The sequence below is a fragment of the Tamandua tetradactyla genome, chromosome 5 (genome assembly GCF_023851605.1).
Source record: "Tamandua tetradactyla isolate mTamTet1 chromosome 5, mTamTet1.pri, whole genome shotgun sequence".
Taxonomy (NCBI): Eukaryota; Metazoa; Chordata; class Mammalia; order Pilosa; family Myrmecophagidae; genus Tamandua; species Tamandua tetradactyla.
The window spans coordinates 113103202-113122360 of record NC_135331.1 but is presented as its reverse complement, the minus strand read 5'-3'; the positions used below and the strand labels follow the sequence as shown (position 1 = coordinate 113122360).

Sequence of the window (19159 nt, the reverse complement as noted above, 5' to 3'; positions counted from 1 at the left end):
TACAAATCCCTTACAGATCAGCTGAATTTTCCCTATCACTTTCCTAGATTTACTTGTCAACTGTATTACAATATTTCATAGCACAAGGTAGTTTAAATTCTTACAACGTACTAGTCATTAAGATTCTTCATTTAAATATCACAACAGTGACTTTTATGTAAACAAATCCCCAGGAGCAAATAAGTGATTTAGAATTAGATTTCTTTTTCTATTCTATGGTGAGTAGCAAGTTGGGAAAGAAAGGTAGCTCATTTTCTCTAGGATATGAAATATTCCAAGTTGCAAAAGTTAAAGCTTAAAAAGGAAATGTTGGAATTAACCCCGCAGATATGTCTGTACACACCCAAATGAGTGTTTGCTTGTCTCAGGCCTTCAATAAAATCAATTGAAAGAGAAGTTCTTACAAAGGGAGTACGTTTCTGCTTAAATAAGAAGTGCTGGCTCTTTTTTTTTTTTTTAACATACTAGAAAAAAGAACTACACAGCTCAATTTTTTTTAAAAGAATGTAGAATAAGGAGTCTTTTAACTGGAGGAAAAATGAAAATAACCAACAAAAAAGGTCTCTTTTCTAATTGACTATACAGTTGAGTCACTCAAAACTATAAATCTGTAAAGATTTTATATCTTACTGGTAATAGAAAAGTCTCAGAAATATATCTAATCTGATCATTTCAGGAAATTAGTCCTGCTTAGGGCTTAAAAGACATTTTACTAGTTTGAACCTGAATTCGCCACAGCAGAGACTACTGAGAATGTAGGAAGGTTGTACTGGGGAGGACTTTCAGATGTCCTGGCTCTACATTTGAAGTAATTCTATGACAGTCTCTTAACCTCCTTCAATGTCAGTTTGCCTATTTTTAAAATGTGGATAATCATAGCATCTTCTACATCAAGCTATAGCGACAATTAAATTGGATAACATGTGAGAGCGCTTATAAGAGTGCTTAATATCCATCCACTCTTGTAAATTCTTACCTTTACTGATATTGGTCACAATTTAGCAAGCCCTACTAGCAGAATTTTAATTGGAGCTATAATTCAGGTGATTACATCTCTTGAAAGCAGCATACATTGAAGGTTTAAAGAGATACCTGTAAACTTACAACTCACCCTACTGCCGACAATAATCCTGCTTACTCTGAGATGCTTAGAGCTTTTAGGCACCAGGACTTATGTCTTCAATAGAGTATGAAGAGGCTGCACCCTAGCCGCCTGGGGTCCCCGCTGTGCTCCATGTGTTTGTGAATTCAAGTAACATCTCAACTGGAAGATGTATGTGTCTTAGAGACACCACACTCTGGGTGGTAAACCTGCACCTCTATGAGTTAGAAACCTGTGATAACTGGAGAGGTTGAAGAGTCCTTAAATAAGGTACCTACTATCAAGTGATAATGCCCTTAAAAATGAGAGGAAAAACCAACACAATAGTACAATGAAAATAATTTTTGGAAACTTTAGGCAATTTCTCAAAGAAGTTTGCCAGAAAATCAGGCAAAATTTGAAGGTGATCTTTTAATAAAATTTGATTTTTGGTAACAGCATACTTATCTGTAGATACTGGCATTTACTTCATCCTCATGTGATAATGGATAATCCAAAAGACATCAAAACTCTTTTGATGAATTCATAAAATAAATATGTTTACTTTAAAAAAAGAACAAATAATGGCGTGCTTAAGTTTTGGGTCACTGAACAATCAATAATCAGAAACATTCACTTGTATGAAATCCTTAGTAGTCAATGAACTTGAAGTCATTCGTTAAAACAAGATCTAATTGATAATAGTGAACTTTCAAAGTCCATATGAAACCTTTGAGGGATGCAGCGACTGAATTGTAACTCTGAAAGTTCAAAACTCTGCATTTTATTTATTTAACATTATTTTAAACACACATGTACACACCTATACAAACACACACACACATATTAGTCAGAAAAAATACCCACTGTCACTTCATTCATGCTCAGAAGCATGGGACTAGGTGGCAAGGTACCAAGGCGAAATTTGAAACCTTCTTCCAAAGTCATCCCCCAGAATTGGCTGTAGTTCTGTGCTGTCCATCTGCCTTACAAATGACAGAGAAAATTAGGTATAGGTTATATAATATCACTTTTATAAATAAATATACATTTTATTTCCTAAATTATACACTAAAAATTGCAGCCTTTCTCACAAAATGGAGCTGTTGTTACAGACTAGATATTCTTCATAAAACAGTAACTATTGATTATTCTAATAATTAAGCATATGAAACACTCTTCCTGAATTGGGTCCACTTCAATTGTTTTAGTGATTCATCTAAGGAACTTAAAGCCATATCAAAACAAACAAAATCTAAGAATATGGAGTCTCTACATACTGTAAAGGAGTTAACTAATAATAAGGTCAATATATGCAGTTTCTTTTAAAAGGCATTAAATGTATTTTAGAAAGAGGCATGAGTAGGCAGAAATTCATTGATAGAGTAAATAGGGTAACCTGTTTCAGGTATAATTTAGATCTGAAAAGATGTTGGCCAAGTGAAAAGAAGAACCCATGAAAGCTTACAAACAAAATAATTATATTTAAAAATATTAAATCAGTACTAATTAATTAGAATAGAAATATTTGATCATATATTAAGTTAGTTAATTTGTGTTAAGTGCTCAATAACTCCAAAAACAACTAAGATGAAATCAATTATGTGAAATTAGGTATCAAAAATACATTTTTCTAAAGACATACTTTTTGCCTTTAGAAAAGGAAACTTCCTTTAAAAAATTAATTGAAATTTGGAGACAAAAATTCTTTAAGAGATGATAAAAGATGAACATGAGAAAGATAAAAGTAATTTAATCATTTTATATTTGAATTATCTACAACTTGAGGGTGATATATGTTCAGTATTTAAGTCAAATCTAAACTGTATCCTGATTTGTTTATTACCAAAACTATTTATAATATGGAAGGCTTTTATGAGTGATTTAGCAAACAGCTACATTTTCAATGTCTGGGCAAGTTTATGGTTTTCTTTTATAAGATTTGTTAGTTTGTAAAATCCTACATAACTTTCTATCACAATTTTACAGAGCAATCTCCAGCACTCAAGGTGTTTCACTAAAGAAACCTTGGAATGTTTTTGATATTGTAGTATTATTTAAGAGACTAATAAGTCCAGCTTTAGGCGAAATGATGAAGTCAGTCTAGTGGGTTTTGATGTCCTACCATCATAGTTTTTAAGCTTCAAGTCTTGGGACATTTGCACTTAATCATATTTTAATGAGAAGGGAACAGCAGTAAAAAAAATTAAAATGGGAGGTAGGATAGAATAATAGGGAACATTTTAGTTTATTGCAAATAGTGAAGATGTGTTTATATACATACTCACATATATGCATATATGTATGTATACATGTATGTATATGTATACATGTGTACATGTATGTGTGTGGGTAGGTACTAGGTCATAAAATAAAATGTCTGTTTGGTTGTAAGTCATGCTTAAGAAAAGTGTGAAAGGTGCTACCCTCACCATTCTCCTTCACTTAGACACATCACCTTCCTTTTATTCCAATTTATCATTTATTGAACATTCTTAATTTATCTATAATATTCTCTGGTAAATACCTGGGACAGAGAAATAAATACAGTTTCTCTACCCTCAAGAAGCTCATACACTACCAAGGACTGCAAAAATAGAAATGACTTAACTTGAAGTTTTCTGGTTTGACTGACTAGGCAGAAGGTGATGATGATAACCAGGGATAGACAGAGTCAGTTAATCCGTTTGGTTTGGAGTATACTGATTTGTAAAAACCTGTGAAATATCAAGGCCAAATTACTCAGTAGACTAGATTTGGAGTTCCTAAGAAAAATCAAGTTTAGAGATACTGTGGTGGATTATAAATGGCCACAAATTTTTCACAGGTCCTTCCATCAAAAGATGAAATCTATTTCCCCAAACTTTAAATCTGGGCTGGCCTAGAGACTTGCTTTGACCAACAAAATGTACTAGTACTGGTGTTCGGCAACTTTCAAGCTTCGACCCCAAGAGAACTTACAACTTCCACTCATACCCTGTTAGAACACTGCCATCATGTGAAGAAGCCAAACCTGGACTTCTGGAGACATGTGGTCCAACCAAAACCCAGCACCAATGTGGCGTGGGGCCACCTTAGACATTCAGCCCTGACTGAGGCTCCAGATGTCTATAGGTACATGTGTGACCTCAGGAGAGACCAGAAAAAGAGTCTCAGTTGTGTCCATCCCAAATTGCTGATGTAAGCAAATTAAAAGTTTGTGGCTTTAGCCACTAACTTCTGGGGTAGTTTGTTACACAGAAGCAGATAAATGAAACAACGTATTTCCTTTTTTCCCAACAGTTGCTGATTATTGCTTGTACCACTAATTTGGCACTTATATCTTGCACTATCATTAGAAATCTTTTTACAGGTATACTGTTTGATCCCAATACTAAATGGTAGACTCCTTTAAGATAGCTACTGTTTATTACAGTGCCATTAAATTTAATGTTTTTTTCCTACCCGTATTTAGTTTTGCTCCTGTCTTTCATTGCTTCTCTCTCCTATTTATCTATATTTTTCAGTTCTGTATGTTTCCTTTTTGCTCCAATTTTACTTCATTTTTTTAATCTTTTGAAGTCATTTATCAGAATAGTTTCAACGTTGTTTTCTACTTAAAGGTAAGACCCATGCCTGTTAAATAGTCTTAGCATATTCTCAACATCCAACAAATGATGAAAAGAAAGTTCATCCTTCTAAAGAAAGCAGCTGTGATGGTTAATTTCACATGTCAACTTGGCTAGGTTGTGGTATTCAGATGTTTGGTCAAGCAAGCACTGCCCTGATTGTTAGGTACTGTGAGTGTGTTTCATAGAGGGGGTAGCGTTTCTAGTCAGTTGATTGTTGTATCTATGGCTGATTGCATCTGCAATCAACAAAGGAGACTGCCCTCAGCAATGAAAGGAGTCTTCTCATCCATTCAGTTGGATATCTTAAAGCCATAACTGAAGATGTCAGAAGTCAGAAAGAAGAATTTCTGCCTCTGCTTCAATCAGCCAGCTTCTCCTGGGGCTTCAATTTCACTTTCATTGGAGTTTCCACCTTGGGGCCTGCCATATAGAATTTGGACTGGCCATTCCCCACATTCAAATGAGGCAATTCCTATAATATATCTCTTTACAAATAGATTTCAGTTCTGTTGCTCTGGAGAACTGTGATTAGTATAGCAGCATTTCCCAAAACAACCATACTCTATATGTTCTATTCGTATTCTTTTAGAGCTGAGACTATGATTTCTTGTGTGTTTCATAACAGTGTAGAAGTGGCTACTCTATCATGGTTACTTGGAAATATGTACTTCTTAGGTGGAGCATTTATATCCTTTTAGGGACCTCAATCATAATTTCTTCTAATGATAAATACTCTGATATACTTTTAATGACTTACTAATTATATGTACACGCATAAAGGAATTGAGAGTGGTTTAAGAATATTAATGTCAGCTTTAACTTCCTCTATTTCATGGCTTCCAAGAAAATACTTTGGATACATTGAAAGTGGATTCAGTATCCCCATTATGCTGGAAAACATATGTCTTATGTGTAGAAGAAAATTAGACATCTAATTTTTCAAAATACATTTCAGGAATGCTTCACAGTTCCAGGTGCTTGACAACAGATCTTCTTTTGGGAATACAAGTGATACTATCTAGGTATATATAGATTTGATCAATGGCATTAGAGAATTCCTTTGACAGAATTCTATCCCTCTTTCTTTCAGTTGAACAAAGAAAAGCCAGTGTCAGCACCAAAATCTTAATTCCCTCTATGGCAAGCGAAGAAGTAACATAACTTATTAATTTGTGTGAAAGCATCAGAAAGTTATTTCCCATGTTTAAGTGACAGTCATCCCTATCTTTAGCTTATTAGGAAAGTAAAATAGCTCAGCATGTCTTTTGACTTAATTGTCATGAAATTAGCTAGACTTCAGTCATTTCAGAGAAATTGTCCAGAGAATCGGTTTAGAATTTTGTTCTTTTAAAGGGAGAGTCTTCCCAGGATAGTTGAGCATATGGAGTGACTGGTTGGGTCAGGGCAGCAGCATAGAGCAAGATGGTTAACATAAATAGATAACTTTTGCCTACTTCCCGATAATGGTTGAATACTTATCCAAAGCAAAGCTCTCTCCACACTCCTAACTTACACCATGATACTGCTCTTTCCTAGAGGATTTTAAGACCATGCTATGTATTCCTTCCTTACTTTTGGTGCATTTTAGTTTAAAATTATTTAATCTTTACTCTTGTACATTCCAATTCTATGTGCCTTTCCATCTTCCTTTCCATTTCTTTCCCACTCTTTCTTTTTAAACAGTGACCATTTTTAGAAACAAATACTAAAAAAAAAAAATAAAAACACTTGAAACCAGAGGAGTAAGTGGGACTTCCTGAAAGTCTATAAAGCAAGATTTCTCTCACCCATAGTCTTCGTTATTGATATGTTCAATTAATTCTGGACGGACAAGACATACATGTTGAGAGCATTTCCATTGCTGTCCTGAGCATGTGCTGCAGAGATGTAAAAAGTACAAAAAGTGGCTTGACCTTTTATGGAGAATAATTCAAAATTAGTAACAAGAGTGACACATCATTAAAGCATAAAATATTTCTTGGTTAATGTTAGTCATATGGCTGTTGGATTCTAGGCAAAATAAATTTTAGCACAGCATTAGCTACCACTCAACCTGCTCTCATTTTCCTCTCCAGGCAATTAATAAATGAAATGACCACATATTCATTGAAGTTTGAAAACATAAGATAACTTGGATGGTTGATTTAATGTTGTTGTATTTGGAAACTTTTTGCAGACTAAACCTCTTAAAGCAATCTGTTTCTAGATACAGTTATTGTGCTCAAAGAAACAAGATATACTGTGGTATATGTGTATGTTTATAATTAAGAAATATACTTAATTATATATCTGCTATCTTATAAAGTCCTATTATCAGGAGCATCAACCTAAACATTAAAAGACAAATTCATATTAGGTTTCAACATTCATTAAAATTGAATATGCTTATAAAAAAACACTACAGATATGTGATGTCACATGACTTAGGACTCTTTCTATATTTAAATATACGCTTGATTCCATGAATATTCCTTTAATTTGAAGAAAATATACAAGACAGTAGAAGTGAGTTCTGTGTCTCTTAAATTCATTACCAGGAATTGCAGTTTTCTTTAATTACTGATCCTTCTCCATAATGTTGACCATCTCTGAAGCAACCTGTCAACATAACATGTAATCAGCTGAAAATTCTAAATTTAGTAATAAAGTGCTTAACTCAACAACTAATCTAAAATTATGTTTGGTTTTTAAATTATGCAAAAATAGTTGGTGCCAATCTGATAAAAGTCCCTGTCTCACTTGGATCAAGGATTATATATCAAATTATTCAAGGCTTGTTTCATGATCTTTTACCTTTAAAATGCATATTACATTCTAATAGAAAGGATTTATAAAGAATGAAAACTAGAATTTAGAAGAATTAACCACTAATCATTCTCAAAATTTATTATTGTGCTTAAATAAGCAAAACACAGCATTTGAATAAATTTTTGGCATTTCTCAATTTTAAAAAGTTAATCAAGTTTCATAAGTGAGTTTAATTAAGTTCATATGACTAGAGTAAGTAGCTCATAGCTTTGGACCAAAATATAAAGCCATTTCATTGAAATCATTTTAAAAGCACAAATTCTTTTTTTTTTTCCCCAGGATTTGGATTAGGAGAAAATATGATGAAACACAAGATTGTAGCCATCTGTATTCCAAATTCCTATTTCTCAACTCTAGCTGAAATTGGTGTTAACTAGTTTATCATACTGTATAAACTATTCAAAATAGATCAATGGTGAATCAACATCATATGAAAAAAAAAATCATCAATATGAAAGACAATAGTACCCTGGTTATAAATTAAATCCCTTTTGATATATAATTTGCACAAACTTAAAATTCATACTCAATTAGCAGAGGCTCTACTTCTTTGTCTCTACAAAAAAAGTGACTTTGTTTTTACAGATGCATATAATTGATAGAATACACTAATGGCCCTTCCTTATTAAACAAAATGTAGCCTAACTTTTTATTCATAAAACCATAAGAGAAAATACATGTTTAGGAACATTCCAAAGGATCTGCTTTAACTGCTAGTTAGAATGTCTCCACAGCCACCAACGGAATTAGCTATACTTTGATTTTTCAAAAATTTGTTACCACAGCCCCTCCTCAGCATGTATTATGTTTTTGCAGTTCAATATTCTGTTTAGTGAATCTAAATCTCTATGCACATGAATCTATTCCCCCCTTTCTATGAATTTTTTGAATCCCCTGGAGAGAAAGAAGGAAACCACATCTTTCCTGGACCACAGGCTTTTTCTGTAGCAAACTGAGGGAATGAGGAAGATTTAGCTTCAAGTTTAGCTCCGGTTTAATTATCACACAAGATTGAACCCTTTTAATAGGTGAATGGGCAGTATGTTTGTAACTTAGAGACCCTAGGGCTTTTTATGACCTAGGAGTAACAAAAAGTTCAAAAAGCCATCCAAGTTTCCATTCAAAGGCATGGAAAATTCTCCCTGAACATTTGTAAAGTAAAAATGGAGAATAAAAACAAACATAAGAAAGTCATGAATCTGCTTGTTCAACAAACCAGTAACATAGGTAAAGGGAACAGAAACATAAAGTGCCAAAAGGAAAAAAAAAACGCTGTTCCTTCTCTGACCTGTATTTGTGCTATAAAATGAAGACAAAAGGATGACATCACCAAGTCTACCCCAAGTGATTAGCATTAAAAGACACATTTCTTGGTCATCCTTCCTGAATCTCAAGAGAAGGAAACTAAATTGAAACTACTTTCACTTTTCATCTCACTTGAGATTTGGCCTCTTGGGAAAAAAAACCATAATCAGTAACACCTGCCTCAGGTCAGGGTGCTGACCCATTGAAGCATCTGACTTCTATACATTATAGAGATACAGCCCACTTGCTCTGTTTCTATACTTCTTCCCAACCTCATGCAGCCCTCATTCTCCATACGGCATCTGCAGAACTCATTAAAATATAATTTGTGACACGCCTTTCTTAAAATCCTCAAGAACCCTTCTCCCACCACAAATTTAGAATAGAATCCAAACTTCCTATCATGGTCCACAGACTTTAACCAAAATGTCTCTGCCCTTATCACTCCTGCTGTGCTAATGGCAATAGGGTCCCCTCAGAGCAATAAAGGATTAGCAATAATAGCACTGAGGATGGAGAGAAGTGGATGAAGGTATAATGGAGGTAGAGGCCCCAGGACTTGCTCATGAGTTCAGTTTGGAGAATGAGTTACAAAAAAGGAATCAAGGATGTCTCACTAGAAGTTTGGCAATAGCTGTTAGGCAATGAAGATATTACTGTAATAAGAAGCAGTCTTATGGCAAAAAAAAATAAATAAATAAACAAAAGCTCTGCATTACCTATGTTAGATCTAGAGTAAATCTAGATTGGCCATCTTAATGGAGATGTCAAGTAGGTGGGAATTTATGGAGCTGAGTGTGTGTTTGGTGTGGTAGATGAATTTTGGGAGATAACAACACATACAGCTTTTAAAAGCCTTGAGAATAAATAAGAGTCTGCTGGAGAATATGCATACAGGTCAGAGAAAGGGGTTCAAACCCGAACTCAAAACATTTCAGCAGACAGAAACCCAGAAGAGGAAACTGGAAAAGAGTGGGCTGTGAGAACACAGAGAATTCAGATAAGTGGTGTCATGGATGGCAAAGAGAAGAGAATGTTTCATCTAAGTGGAAAGGATCAACTGTGTAGAGTTCTGCTGAGAGGTTAAGAAAAGGGAAACAAAGATCTGAAAGCTGTGTTTGGCAACATGGAAGTCATCCATAGCCCTGCCAATAGAGGGGTCACTGAAGTAGCAAAGAGTAATGCCTTGTAGGAATAGGGTGATAAAGACCTGGAAGAAAGGAAGTAAATTTTCCTTTGAGATATTTTGCCATAAAAGGAACAAAGGAAGTGGGAGAGTAGCTGGTTAAGGATGAGTAAAGGTTGGGGTGAGGGGCGTTTTTAAAATTGGGAGATTCAAAAGTATATTTTATAAAATGATGATTGATCCAAGAGAGAAGGGGAAAATGATGCTGCAATAGAGAAAGAGGAAGACAGAGGGGGAGAATCCTAAGAGTGAAGATCTTAAAAAGACAAGAGAAGATAGGATTTAGAACTTAAAAGAAGGAATTGACTCAATTCTGCAGTAGCACAGATGGAGGCAAGTTGAAAACTGTAATGGTTGGAGATGAGAGAATTACTGTCTAGTGGCTTTATTTTCTCGGTGAGATATGCATGAAGCACCTCAGAGTGAGTTAGTCACATTGATTACACACAAAGCATCATGACAAAAAAAATAAAAATGCAATGACTGTTGAACTTAAGGGAGGCTTTTAAAACTTAGCCTTAAAATAAAAGTAGGAAAATCATTTATTTGGAGAGTGAAAGAGCTGACCTTATTGATTTAAGAAAAGATAATATTATGATGTCTTCAATTTATTTTAAAATACTTCATCATAAGACAATGCATTATAAATATCTGTGCTGGGCTAAACTCCAGGGCCAGCAGCTCCTTGCTCTAATCAGGCATCCACACTCCAGGGGTGGTCTGTAGTATTTATTCTGAAAGGCCAGACTCTGGGTAGCTGCTACAAGTTCCTCTATTATCCATCTTTTGGTCAACACTAGAATCTTTGAGTATTAGTACAATGTCAGAAATGGGATCTCATTTGTAAAATTAACAACTTGTCAATCAGCATAATGGATATAAGTAATCAGCTCTTACTGGTTAAATTAATAGAATTCAATTCAATGTGGATTAACTAAAATATTTTCAAGTCAATACCAACTCTTATACCCCACAGTTTATCCCTGTCTCTCAAGGTCAAAAACCTGTTCTCTTAGACCCTCTTACTGATCTTTCAAAGATCTGTGTCCAGTCATTGGGAAGGAGGTTTTCTCATTCCCTGATGCCCTCTGGAAGGTAACACAGCCCCACCTCAGCAATATTATTACATGGGCCTCTAGGAAATTTTCTATGCAGAGTGAATGTTGAAACACCAAAAAGACAGGACTTGAGACTCCGTGAAGCACACAGAGTCATACAAATTAGTTTCTTGTCTCCTTACCAATATATATTTTATAACTGCCACTGTGTGGTCTAATTTGAACTGTGATTTATCTTCATTAAAGAGGGTGTGAAGGGGTAAATAACTTTGATCCAATTCAAACACATCAGTGGCTGACACTTTTTACCAATGAGAACATGAGTTGCGCGTAATCAAATTAGCTTAGGTCTTTCACAACAGATGGCGTAGTAGACGCCTTCCTTAAGATCTGCTAGACGAAAAAGATTCTGTCTAGAAAATCCACTCGGGCTCTCTTTCAAATTCTATCACTCCTTTTCTGCATTTGACATTTGAAGTTCATCAAAAAACTGAAAGTTACCATCAGTACAGGGGAAAAAAACAGAAGGAAGATATTCACTGAGACTTCCTACTTCCAATTTAAACAAGGGGACATATAGCTTCTATATATGTATATATAACATATGACATTAAGTCATTGGTTTAAGAGAGTTCTTATTATAGTTGCAGTAAAAATAACTAGGCAAAACCATGTAACCAGATAATTGAAAAATGATATTTAATAGATCTGTGAATGAACAGCCCCAGAGCATCTCAGAATAAAGTTGCTTTATATGTGCCAATATATAACACATAAACAATAATATTACACCATTAGATATTATGTTAATATATGTAATATATTATAATATATAATATTTATATATTCCATACTTTTTCGTTTCAGTTAAATTTGCACATTTTTCAATATAGCAAGTAACTGTTTTCTTTTCATCCTTTCATAAGCAAGATAAAATAAAATTTAAAAGTTACTTCCATGATAGCAATTATAGTTTAATGTGAAATGAAATTTTTGCTACTAATTAAAATGATTAAATGTTTCCCCTCCATAATGAATGGAACAAAAACTACACCTGGAACACAAGTTCTACCTAAAATATGACACTAATTTGAAGTCTTAGTAAAATTCCAGGTCTCAAGGAAAAATGGATGCTGAAGAAGTAGCAATTATTTTTCTGAATGGGTTATATGTCTCAAAGAAGAAAAGGTCAAATTTATTTTAGTACATCAAAGCACTGCAGCTTATGTTATGGTATTGAGACTGAGATAATATTATACTGAAATCACTTTAATAAAAAAAACCTAGACATCTAGATAACTACTGTGTTTTTAGATAATTCAATATTATTAAATTTTGGCAGAGACTGATAATTATTCTAATATCCATTCACTACTCTTATTATTATTATTATTTTTTCCTTTAGTAATAGGACCCTAATTTATAGCTGGGAACATTGCCACCCAGCTGAAAACATAACAAAACAAACTTTAATGCTTAGCCTTTCTTTCAGCTTGCCCTAATTATGTGCTGGACAATGTTCTTTTGTACTCTAGAATGCCTTCTTAAAATGGAGGGAGAATACCCTTTTTTCGGGAACTCTGATGCAACTTTCAGAGTATAGAAGTCACACTGGATCATGAATACAAAGTCCACACTCCGGTAATGTGGGGAGCAGAAAGCTGGTTGGAGCCTGATATCTAAAGACAGAGTGAATCCTGGCAAAATACCCTTGTGTATAAAAAATGTGGGTATTAATTTGGGTTTTGCCAACCTGACACAATCCTATTTGATACCTGACATTTATTAAATAGGCATTCACCATTTTAGTATAGTTCCCTTAACTTTCCAGTTGAAATTGGAGGGTTATATTATTGGCTACACAGAGTTCACTTGTGGCATTTGATTATTAGTCATTCATAATAGTTTCTAATTATTTCACAAACCTAAGTTCTAGCCACCCATCTAAAGACCATAAGTTTCTTGAGGCCAAGGACTTTATAATAATCTTCTCTTATCATTTTTAATGCCTACCCCAATAATGGATAGAGAATACTTTTTAAATACTATTGAGTACTCTTATAAGATCTCCACTTCCAAAAGAATATAAAAATTGCCCTCTAAAACTATGGATAAACAACTGCACTTTGAAACATTACAAAAACATTTTACAAACTATTTCATGTGTGAAAAACTCAAACTTTTTAAAATTATTTTCATTCTTTACAATCACATAGGAAATCAGAATTATTTTATAATCTAACAAATAGAGAATTTGAAAAATTAAAAATCCTCTAGATAGTCAATTCAATCCAAATTCAACCTATATCTAATAAGTTTCACTTCCTTCATGGCACTTTAACTAATATACTCTGAGTAGTCATCCTACTTACATAAGAGACTTCTATGTAGTTGATATAAAATTACTACCCTATTGGGCAGGCAATTGTGGCTCAGTGGCAGAATTCTCGCTTGCCATGCTAGAGGTTCCCAGAGCCTGCCCATGCCAAAAAATTTTTTAAAAATAAAGTTACTACCCTATTAAACAAGGAAGAATGTATGCAATAGTACTTGGCTTCATAGAAAATAATCAGTAGATTTTAGTCAGGAGGAGGAGAAGCAGTAGGTTCAGTAAGCATATAAAAAGCAGCATATAAGGAACATGCTGCAGAGGATATCACAGAGATTTATCAATTCGGTGCATACCATATGCAAGACAGTATAAGAAGTATTTTGCCCTTGACCTCAGGGCCCTACCTTGTCACTGTTAGGAACTATGGGTACAAAATAACAAGAATAGATTAACATATACTGAGCATAGGGCTCTTTTGTCATTGCTATTTAACTACATTAGTTCTGTCAGTGATAATACCAACTGAATAAAATAAAGAATTTTAGCCAAAAATGCACCTTTAAAATGCTTAAAATTTTGAATAAATGATGCCCTCTCAAAAGCAAAATACATATAGCAATAGTAATCCATTCTGAACAGATTTTATATTGAACAATATTGAGGAGCTCCACTCACAGAGACTACATGTGTTGGCCCCAGGCAGGTAATGAAAATAAGAGAAAAGGACCAAATAGGAAATATCAGTGGAGTGAGTTATGTGGCAAAATGGAAATACATGTGTTACCAAAAAGGGTCACCCACAACTTATCATCAACTGAAAGTTTTCCTGCTGGCCTGTGGACCCAGAATTATCAGATCTTCCAACTATTTAAGAGAAGTTAGAAATCTTGATTTTTAAATAAAAACTTCTGAAAAAAGAAACCCTTCTGATTTTGAATGTTTCTGACTTTCACTACTACTATTTTCTTGATTATTTTAATTTTTCTGTGTAGATCATCACATTATCTGCAAAAAAAATGAGAGTTTTGACTCTTTACCTCAGACTTTCACTTCATTTTTATTTTCTTAAAACACTGACAGGTAACTCTTTTGTTGAACAGTATTGAAGATGGCAGGCATCCATGTGTTCTTACTAGTCTCAGGGGAAATGTATCAGAAATTTCTCCATTATAAACTACATGTTTACTTTGACAATTTTGGTATTGAAATCTTTGCCATGATGAAGAAATTACTTTTTATTCATAATAAGAAACTTCAGAAATGTTGCCAGGTAGAATGTGAACTTTTCTTTTTTGCATGGGCAGGCACCAGGAATCGAACCCGGGTCTCTGGCATGGCAGGTGACAACTCTGCCTGCTGAATCACCACAGCCCACCCAGAATATGAACTTTCAAAATTCAGTTTATCCACAAAACAATGACCAACTAGAGAATGAAATTTTTAAAACTATGCAATTTAAAATAAATCTAAATGTATCCATTAATTAACAAAGAGTAAATAATAACACCACCGAGAAAATGTTAAATTCTATTTAAGGACTTTGCAAAAATCAGAGTAAGTGGACAGACATACTATGACACCGAGTTCAATTTTCTTCAATATAAAACTACACATTCTGTGCAATCCTATACAAAATTTTCATGGAGTTTTTGAAGAACGAAATACATTTATTAAGCATGTTTATAGAAGATTGTCTACATATAGCTGAGTAACTAGAAAAAAAAATATCTGCAGATATTAAGACATATTACAGGGCTGTGGAAAACAAAAAGCAAATTATAGGAAGAGGAAACCTAAATATTAACAAAAATATAAAGAGATACTCAAATCCATTGGTAATCAGAAGAATGAAAATTAAAATGACAATGAGAAATCATGTTTCCCCAAACAAATGAGCAACTGTCCCAACATTCAAAGCTGAACCTGATCTCCTTTAACTCTTTTTCCCCCACTGTTCTAGTCTACCAAAGCTGCCAGAATGCAACACAACAGAGATGGATTGGCTTTTAATAAAAGGGGATTTATTCAGTTAAAAATGTATAGTTCTTCAGAGGAAAAACAGCTAATTTTCAACTGAGGTTCTTTTTTTATGTAGGAAGGCACAGGGTGATCTCTGCTGGCCTTCTCTCCAGGCCTCTGGGTTCCAACAACTTTCCCTGGGGTGATTCCTTTCTGCATCTTCAAAGGCCTGAGCTGTGCTCAAGTGCTGAGATGAGGTATGCTGAGCTGCTTGGGCTGTGCTACATTGAGCTCTCTCATTTAAGCTTCCAGCCAATTAAATCAAACATCATTCATTGCAGCAGGCACACTTCCTAGCCGACTGCAGATGGAATCAGCAACAAATGAAGTTCACATGCCATTGGCTCCTGTCCACAGCAATAGAATCAGGCACCTTCCCCTGGCCAAGTTGACACCTCAACCTAACTACCACACCCACCTAATTGCCACTTCTTTACCATGCAGTTTCTTTTATCCTCATCCTGCACATGCTACTTTCTCAGTTCAGAATACTCAAACCTCCTCCCCTTCATTTTATCACCTAGATAATACCCATTCACACTTGATGACTCAGCTGTGATAGACTGAGTCATATTGAGTACATATTGAGTACATCTCCCATACCTATTATCTCATTTATGAAAATGGCCTCCTTATACGTCTTTTTCCTTTGCAGGGTCCTCAAGGACAAAACCATGTCTAAATCTGTCAGCCTCACTCCAGCCCCCTACTACTACCCTAGTCCAGAATAACATCTTTTCTCACCCAACAGTCCTGCTGAAATATAGTCTGCAGTCCAGTGCAGGCCTGGGAAATATTGACTACTTGGACTGTGAAGAGATAGGTATGAAAAATGAAAACAGAGGTTTAGAAACCTTTATAGCAATTTGGCATGTCTATGACATCCAAGCATGTGATTTTTATTCACAAAAGTATTGGTCCATGAGGGATTGGAAATATAAAATGTGGAGTATTACCATGATAGCTTGAGACGTTCATTCTTGACTACTGCAATCACTTACTACCTTATTTCCCTACTTTAAATTTTTCCTATCACCAATCCAGTCTTACAGAATGAGCTTTATGAAATGCCATTCCAATTTCCCAATTTAGCCCTGGCACATAAATTGCAAGGTCCACTAATAATTCTTGAAGAGTGGAAAATCTCTTCAAGAATTATTAAATATTTCAAGATGACAACAGCAAAGTGTTAAATCAAGCTCTTCTACCCTGGTCACATTCCCATAAAGCCAGCCCTGTTCCTACTCAACATCTTTCAGTGAGTGCTCATAACAGAATGAAATCCAAAATCCTTAATGTGGCCTATGAGACCTGGCATAATTGGACATCTTCCTACTTCTCAAACCTCATCTCATACATCCCCTGATCATTACTCTCCAGAGCTGGTGGTCTTCTCCCAGTTCTTGGACTGTGCCAAACTCCTTGCTCACAGGTCTACAGCACTCTTCCGCCAACCCTTTTCTAACTCACTTCTCCTCACTCAAATCTCAGCTTAAATGGCTTACGTAACTGACCACCCCACCCTCTATTTCCATTTTAATGTTATATACTGCTGTACTTTCTCACAGTACACTAAATGCCTCCTTACGTCTCCTTCAGAGCATTTATCACAAATCACTATTGTACAGTAAATTTGTTAAGTATCTTACCCTCCACACTGGACCATGACCTCCATGCAGATAAGATCTCCATTGTCTTTCCCCCCTGCTTCCCAGTGTCAAGCTCAGTATCTGACACAGGGAAAGTATTCAAGCAGTATTGTCCATGGATGCCTAGGGCTGCCGTGTCTCTGTTTTCTGAGCTGTTTATTAGTAAAGCCAAAACCCTGGGATAAAAGACAATTCTGTGTGTGTGTGTTTATAGTATGTTAAGGATAAATTTCTCCATTTCACAAACCAGATAGCATTATTGGGTATAAAGGCAGTAGCATGCATGAAATCTGGATTTTGAAATAAGGATAATGACTCCCTAGTTTATCATAAATTGTCTTCTAACTACAACTTTTAGTCACAGAGATCTGTTTACAGTAGAGTGACAAAGCTCTGATTAAACCTGCATTTCTGCTAAGGAGATTTGGCGTGATGAGTGACAGAAGAGTTCTATTGCTAGGACAGAGAGTGCTTCATAGAAGTGTAGTAGACTTTTTCTTTTTCCCTAGAGTCTGGTTATATTAGTTCAAAAGTTCTGGCCATTCGCCTATAATTAGAGAAATATAATGACTACCACAACTCTCCTTATGAATTATTTGTATGTGCATTTATGCACTCAAACTCAATCCTTTATAATTACTATAGAAGATGACTTCCTTTTTACTTAATTGTTTAAATATCCCTGACTGCAAAATAAAACAAAAGAAACAAACCAACAAACCAACAAAATACACCCAAATAATCAAATTGCCATTATTTAGACAGGAAAGGTAGCTGACTTTATCTTGCTTTTTTCTGGTTTCATAGCTTTCCTGTATTACAGATTCTAATCCCAGTGGGTCCGTAAACTCCGTAAGTGTTACATGAAGCTTCAGATGATTAGGCCCATGACTCTCATAAGAGTCTCTAGGAGGCCATTCTCAAGAAAAACTTGAGACTCCTGTTGTCAATACATTTACAAGGAAAGAGAGAGTTTTAACTAATCCTTACATAAGTTGAGGAAGTATTCAAAACAGGTTCCAGAACAGCACTCACAGCCATCAGATGAGAACTTTCCTGAATGTGCTATAATGCTGCAGGGACCCTGAAGCACTTTAGCAATCCAAAGAAGGTCATCTTGGCACTCTCAACAGAAGTTTGTTCATTTAAAAGAAATAAAGGAAGAAAGATAAAAAGAGAGTGAATGAGGGAAGGAAAGAATTAAGGAAGGAAGGAAGGAAGGAATTTGTGTGAGAGGGTGTAGAAAAAAGAGAAAGTTTGCCAGATCTTGTTATGGAACTGGGATAACGCTTAAATGTTCCACAAATCCTACCTTCTGGACACCCAGGCTGCATGTGAGGAGGCCACTGTTCCTTTTCCTGGCAGAAGGACTTGTAATCAGGACAGCAATCAGAGTTTTCTCTTTCACAGAATTTATCACAGTAACACAGTGCATTTGCCTCATAGTACTCAGTGACACAGGTGTCATCTCTGTCTTCACAACAACCAAAACTTCTACAGTATTGCCCCCTGAAAGTGGCTCTTTTGAATCGAGTACCTTCCAAAACGGTGTGATTCTCAGTCACATAAGCTCTAAAGTCCGCATCTCTTTGAGATAAATATTGCTTCTCCAGCCATATTTCTTTGGTGAGGTAAGAAAAGATTAAGATCGCATATCCAACCCACATTCTCTAGAAGTCAGATAAGATTCCCACTTTCTGAACATCCAGCACCCTTGGTTTGGGGGGCTTCTTCCTGCAGCCTGAATTCTAAGCATGAAGACACTTCAGCCTGAACCCTGAAACTGATCCTTTACTTGAACTGAGTAAACTTCTTGTAGTTAAACATTAATCAAGGATTTCAATCTTTTCCCAAGATAATGTAAGTATTAGAAGTAGACCATTGTCATTCCTCCAGAGTTAAAAATTTATAATGTTTCATGTAAAGTATTTTTATCACCATTAAAATATCTACATACATGTTGATGATTCATTAAATGTTGCCTCCCCACAGGTCTAGATTCTTAAAACAGAAATTTCCCTGGAATATACATAGCCCAAATTGCGGCTGTTATAACCACTGGCAAGTTGGAGGAAATACAAAAGTTGAAAATGTGATTATTCATTTCACC

General features: G+C 35.1%; 1 protein-coding gene across 1 annotated transcript in view; it reads right to left on the bottom strand.

Annotated features, from left to right (window-relative positions):
* The window catches only part of TINAG (tubulointerstitial nephritis antigen), an 84303-nt gene extending 65478 nt beyond the window's left edge, over nucleotides 1–18825 (bottom strand). The window contains exons 1-4 of the mRNA XM_077162116.1: nucleotides 18362–18825; nucleotides 7227–7290; nucleotides 6480–6569; nucleotides 1949–2063 (exon numbers count right to left, since the gene is read on the bottom strand). Of these exons, the coding sequence (XP_077018231.1) occupies nucleotides 1949–2063; nucleotides 6480–6569; nucleotides 7227–7290; nucleotides 18362–18716 (624 nt within the window). The 5' untranslated portion in view covers nucleotides 18717–18825. The remainder of the gene's footprint in view (nucleotides 1–1948; nucleotides 2064–6479; nucleotides 6570–7226; nucleotides 7291–18361) is intronic.
* Nucleotides 18826–19159: the final 334 nt, after the last annotated feature.